At 46.7% G+C, this 6,486-nt stretch overlaps 1 protein-coding gene across 3 annotated transcripts in view; it reads left to right on the forward strand.

Moving 5' to 3' along the window:
- Nucleotides 1–293: 293 nt before the first annotated feature.
- The window catches only part of Morc4 (MORC family CW-type zinc finger 4), a 57,763-nt gene continuing 51,570 nt past the window's right edge, over nt 294–6,486 (forward strand). For all 3 annotated transcript variants that reach the window (XM_026789360.1, XM_026789361.1, XM_026789362.1), the window contains exons 1-2: nt 294–669; nt 799–871. In XM_026789360.1, the coding sequence (XP_026645161.1) occupies nt 568–669; nt 799–871 (175 nt within the window). In that variant the 5' untranslated portion in view covers nt 294–567. The remainder of the gene's footprint in view (nt 670–798; nt 872–6,486) is intronic.

The raw sequence follows: 6,486 nt of genomic DNA on the forward strand, positions 1-6,486 counted from the left end.
CTATTGGAATGACTTCCCTTAGCTTCAGTTTCCTATCTTCACAGATAGCAAGACTGTAGTCCTTCAAACTTTAAAGACTTGTCTTATCCTGCCTGTTAGTCATGCAGCCTAAGTGGGACTCCAGAAATCCCATGCATGCTCTCCCTCCTCTTGCCACATTCCCGCCCCTCCCCACGCACCGCCATCCCCCCCCTCCCCTCGCGCTTTTCCCGCTCGGCCGCTTGGCCTATGGCAAACGCCAAGAATTAATTAGGGGCGGGGATGGAGGAGCGTCTGTCAGGAGATCGCCATATTTCTGTACAGCCCGTGGGGCAGCCCCAGCAGTCGGTGGGTCTGGAGAGGTGCTGACAAGGCGGGGCAGACGCTGGGCTCCTCCGGCTTCACCCCCTCCCGCTGGGGACAGGTGGCTGCAGTGCGCCCCGCCTCCGCCAGCTGCGAGTGGGAACCAGGGAGGGCCAGTCCCGAACGGCCACTGCCAGCTGCGAGTCCGGGGCCAGCGCGGTCTAGTGTGGGACAGCCGGCCGAAGGGTCCGGCAGCGGCAAACGAGTATCCTGGCGGCCAAAAAAATGCTCCTGTACCGAGGGGCCCCCGCGGGCCCTGGCGCTCCGGGAGGCAGACTGGCCCGAGCGGGCAGTGTCCCGCAGGCCTTTGGGATTCGCCTGAGCACGGTAGGTCGGGGACCCCCCGAGGGGACGGACTCGCGCGAGCGTGCGCGGGTCCCCGGGCTGCGGGGGGCGCATGGGGTGGGCCCTGTGGGCCGAGGCCTCACGTGGGACGGGACCTTTTCTCGCCCCCAGATGAGCCCCCGCTACCTCCAGAGCAACTCCAGCAGTCACACGCGACCCTTCAGTGCCATCGCGGAGCTGCTAGGTGAGTGGCGACGGTGGGCCGGGCCGCGGGGTCGCAAGCCGGGGCAGCGGTGCCAGCGTGGTGCGGTGGACGCGAGAGGAATGCACGAGGCGAGTGGGGCGGGTCCGCCCGGGACGGGTTGGGGGGCCTCGGCCACTGTGTTCTCTCGGGGGCCTGGGTTGGGGGACTAGATTCTGCCCGGAAAGCCCAGGAAGCGAGGTGTGTATGAAGAGTTTGGTAGGGTTCCTGCGCCGTTGTTCTGTCTGGTTCGCGATGTTCCAGTCACTTTAGGATTCTTAGTAAATAATCAAAAAGCAATGCATAAAAATATCGGGCCCCGAGGCGCCTGGGTTCGACAGCGGCTGGCGGCCGACAGAGGGCCCCAAGCTGGCAAAGGAACAGTGCAGAGTAGACTCCCTGGAAAGATCTGGAACCGACTTCTTTAACTTTAGAGACAAAGTCTAGGAATGATGGGACATCTCTTAAGAGATGATGACACGAGTGCATTTGGCTCCCTGAGACTGCAGAGGGCTGGGTTCGTAGTCCACGAGCGCCCTCACACCGCTGGAATGAATCCGGAGGACTTAAGGACTTAACCTCTGGGTGCACCGGTGCTTGCTTAAGGAGCATTTTCAGTTGCTTCCTTGGAGCTGGCTGCATCCGCTTCTGCAGTGGCGTTCGGCTCAGAACGCAAAAAAGAAAAGCAGTTCTGCACACAGTTCAGCAGCACGGAGAGCAGACACATTATAAATATTTCAGAAACTCAAAGAAGGGAGACAGATTTATGGGGCTAGTTAGCACAGAACAAAAATCTTGAAAATGGCTTCAAAGCTACGTGAATGAACCCCAGTGAGTACTTAAGCCACCGCTATGGCCATGCCATGAGACTTGTTTTTGTAATGATGTCGGTGGGCGAGGGGAAGAGCCAGCAGAGTTATTTGGAAGGTGATGGAGAATTCTGATGATTAGTTTGGCTATAACCCAAAATGCTGTATATTAAGTTGCTGATTGCAGTCTAGAAAGTTCAGGAGGAGTGTATCATTGATGCAGTTTAAAGTTCCAGGCTGAGGTGACTCTGTCTTTCAGGCTTTTCACTATGTCCACAGAGAGCCTTCGAATAGTGGGATGAGATCTATGTGCATGTAGCGTATTTTAAAAAGACAAAAGAGAGGAAACTTAAGGATATTTTCAAATTGTAATCCCGAAATACATGATTTGTCCACCCCCTTTTTTTGGTGATGCGAGGAATTGAACCCAGAACCTCATAAATGCTAAGCAAGAGCACACACACACAAAGACAGATTTTTTTTTAAAACCAAGTCACAAATATTGATAGGGCAAAGGAACATCAGAATGTTTACTGGGAATTCATACCTTTCATTTGTCTTTTCCTTCAACAGTTTTCTTTCCTTCTGAATTAATTTTTAGGGGATCACTTATTTGATAGACATGTATTAAACATCCTATATACAAAGTCACTGAGCTGGGTAGAAAATGGATATAATCCAGATCCACGTTATTAGTAGGTGTGACAAAACATGTATCAGCTTCTGGAACAACCATGTAGTATGGCACAAGCGCTGTATGAAGAGATGCCCACGAGGGCTGTAGGAGTACAGACAGAAGAGGAGTGACTCACGCTGGTCAGGAGCAGAGGGCTCAGAAAACATTTTGTGGAGGAGGGGGCATTTGAGCAGTGATCTGAAGGGTTGGGGCATGTGGATATGGTGAGTGGGGTGGGGGGGACGACATTCCACTCACAGGAAGAAGTGGATGAGCAAAAGCGTGAAGACTGTCTGCTTGGTCCTTGAATTTAATTAGAGTACCGAGTTCACAAACAGTCGAAAAGCACATGCTTTTAACTGATTAAGAAAGAGCTTTCAAAATATCCTTGTAGTTTATCCTTGGAAATGAGCAGTGGGTTTTTTTTTTCAAAGATGAGTAAAAAGAGGATTGGAGATAGTGTATATTTCTAAGGTCACATATCTAAGTAAGTGGCAGGTTGAGGTCACAAACATGGGTCACTTTGCTTAAATTCCAAGTAGGAAATGAGGTTAGAAAGGTGATCTGCAACCAGGATGTGACTGGGAGGCTTGACATTTGACCTGCTAGCCTGACAAGGAGAGTTAGTACTTAGAGCGCTCCTTGGGGGTGGTTGATCTTACCCAAGAGGAGTTGGAGAAGAGAGACGTAGGTTTTTAAGATTATTAGAAAGCTATTGCAATAATACAGATGAGAGGGGATAAACCCTTGTAAGTTAAGAGAAATGACTACGAGAGCAGAAAAGGCAAGATGTAACAGAACCTGGGGGTGTATAGAGCAGAAAGATGGATGGATTCAAAATAGCTTTAAAAAGATTTGTTATTTTTATGTGTATGAATGTTTTACCATGTATGTAAATGTACCCGCACAAATGAGGGCAGTTCCCAGGGAGGCTAGAAGAGGGTATCAGATCCCCTGGAATTTGAATTGTAGACAGTTGTGCCAGTGTGTACTGGAAGCCAAGCCAGGATCCCCTGCAAGAGCAGCAATTGATCTTAACCACTGAGCCATCTCTTCAGCTCCAGAAAAAACATCTTTTTAAATACCAAACTCACAGTTTCACACATACTAGGTAAGTATTCTGCGCAGCTACAACTCCAGTTGTACTGGCCATTGGAATGTTTGGGCGTGTGTGTGTGTGTGTGTGTGTGTGTGTGTGTGTGTGTGCGCGTGCGCGCGCGCTCATGCACAAAGAATAGCCTTGTGACCAAAAATGACCTACCTTACTTTTATATTTCTGTCTGCTTGAAAGTTGCCTTGTAGTGCAGTAGCCTTTCCCTGGCAACCTTGCACATCTCCACGTACTGAAGCAGGAACAGATGGAGGCTTGTGAAGTTTCAAAGCAGGCTCTCCTTCCTTATCTCTCTTCTCACTGAAAGATTTGTTAGGCTCCTCCTTTCCTGCTACCGCCACCACCAGGTACCACCAAGTTCCCATGAGGGATGAGTCTTCACTTACAGAACTCTTTTTTTTTTTTGAAGACAAGGAATCCAGCACTGGGGAGGCAGAGGCAGGAGAATCTCTGTGAGTTCGAGGCCAGCCTGGTCCACAAGAGCTAGTTCCAGGACAGGCTCCAAAGCTACAGAGAAACCCTGTCTTGAAAAACCAAATAAGACGGAAAAAGAAAAAAAAAAGACAAGGAATCATGTAGAGGGTGAATGTGGAACCGCTTAGGCTGTAAAGATTTTCATGTTCTTGCTAAAGTAACTTGGTAGCCAAAGGCAAGGTGGAGCTAGGGCCCTCTCGCTAAGGGATGGCACAGAAAAAGAGAGAAGAGGTAAGAGTGTATTAGTGTATGGAATTGTGAATTCAAATGAAGATGGGACAGCTCTCATCTAACTCTAGGTAAAGGAGTTAGGGTTCTCTCATTATATCTGTTCATGGTCTGAATGGGCTGGACTGGGCTAGAAGATTGATTCCCTGAGATGTGATAGGGTATGCTACACATTGGCCAGTTCTTACCGTGCTGAACAACAGGAGGTAGGATTGAAACTGCTTGCCTTGCCAGCACGGTATAAGTTCATTTATTGGACTGATCATAATGTTAAACTATCATTTGTTGAGGCCCCATAAAAGGCCACGTGGAGCCAGGAATTAAATGCAAAGCTTTGCTTGCCAGTCCATGCCCACTGATCTCAATTTCCCTGATGCACTGTCCGACTCTGACCTCTCCTGGGCCCCATATTCTCTGTACTTCATGAAGCCACTACTCATATCTGACTGTTCCAGACATGTGACTCATGAACTGCCTTTGTACTTTGGTCCACTCCTAGAAAACAACCAAACAAATAAAAACAACCTAGTGAAGTTTGGCCCAAACTTTGAATAGAGAGAAAAGAGAAGTGATTTTGTTGAGGCCCATAAATTGATTCATTTCACGTCCCAGTGTACATGGGTGTAATTGGAATCAGTGTGCATTGTGTGTTTGAGTTGGGAATGTCCATAAAGTATTAGAAAAGGTCCTCGATAGTCATCATTTTCCATGCATAAATGCTATCCAGCTGGTTGACAAGTTGTATTGGTCTCAATGGCTTTGGCTGTCTACCAGCAGGAGTGACTGATAAGAGCCTGCATGCCAAGTAAAATTTCCTGAATGCTGACAGTTGTAAAATGCTAGGTCTTCCTGATGGTAAAGAAAAAAAAAACCTGCCTCTTACAAAGTAAAGAACTGCATTTCTGTTAATGCTTCCTTTGCTTATCAACGTGTGACTTCTGCTCAAATATAGCCCCGGTACTAATGCCGCATTTACATGGGGCTTAGGGCCTCCTTGGATCTTAGAAATCCACTGTACTAGAACTCGTAACCCCTTTCTGGGGCTGTCCAGATTTTTTTCAGATTGCAGCCAGTAACAGTTTTATCAATGACTGGCACCACTGTCGTATCGCTTGAAATTAATCTGCCTCTCGTTTTATTTGGCAGACTTTCGACACATCCAAGTGGCTGTAACTGATACTGATAATTATATTGTAAAAATGTGTATTTTGAGTAAGTGTAATACTTTTCTTGATTCTAAGAGATGTTCCCAATGGAGAAATGACATGATTTGTTCAACGATATTGATCAGGACCCCACATGGCTATCTCAGGCCAACTCTATGGTATCAGTAAAGTCATATAGAATGTCGGCAAGACAGGGAAGGATATATAGAAAGGAAGATCTCTGTTGCTTAAAAAACCTAGTAGAAATTGAAATGATGTAGGTACCTAGCTGTAGAAGTCCATTTTGTGTCGCTCTAACAAAATGCCCAAGCATAAATGCATTGTAAATAAAGAAGTTTATTTGAATCATGGTTCTGGCTCCTGGAATGTCCAAATGGCATCATGCCAGCCTTCCTGGAAGGGCCCCCTAGCTGCATCACAAGGCATCACAATGTGCCAGAGAAGTCAAAACAGAGCTCGACACGTACAGAAGGAGCCAAACACACAGGGTGGCCTTGGACTAAAACAACTCATTTTAGTAGAAAGTAATCCAGTCCTTTCAAATCTGACAGTATCAGTCCCTTCCGAGGCAGCATCCTCAGTGACCCAATTATATTGTATTAGACTTTGCTTCTTAAAGGTCCTGCCATCTCTTCATCCCACCAAAGGCAGAGCTTCTAGCATGTAAGCCTTTAGGGCACAAACCATAGCCAACCAATAGTACTATCCACCATTTGTATAGAATACACTTCTAACAGAACTAGTGAAGCCTTCTGAGACTAGTAATCCATACCAGTTAATGACTGTGTAAACTGGTGCGCATGGCAATCGATGTGGCCTTTCAGATAGTGGTAGTATCTGGCATAGAGGACATGACACATTTAATATGGTTAAGTTTGAAAATAATTCGCTGTTTGTGAAGATGTACTTCAGAAGGAATCATGGAAGTTTCTATGAAATTTTTTTACATTAATTTGGATCTCCATTTCAAGGGCTAGAAATCCTCACATTTAACACAGAGAAAAACAACAGAATCACTGTTTCTCTCAAAACAGCCTTGTTGCCATCGCTAGGATTTAAGTAGGCAATTAAATGTTTTAATTTTAACCTGTGACTCCTTGAGGTCGTTATAACTAAAACAGGGATAGCAAAAATACATATGTGTGTGTGTGTAT

Source organism: Microtus ochrogaster, unplaced genomic scaffold (genome assembly GCF_000317375.1).
Source record: "Microtus ochrogaster isolate Prairie Vole_2 unplaced genomic scaffold, MicOch1.0 UNK17, whole genome shotgun sequence".
Classification (NCBI taxonomy): Eukaryota; Metazoa; Chordata; class Mammalia; order Rodentia; family Cricetidae; genus Microtus; species Microtus ochrogaster.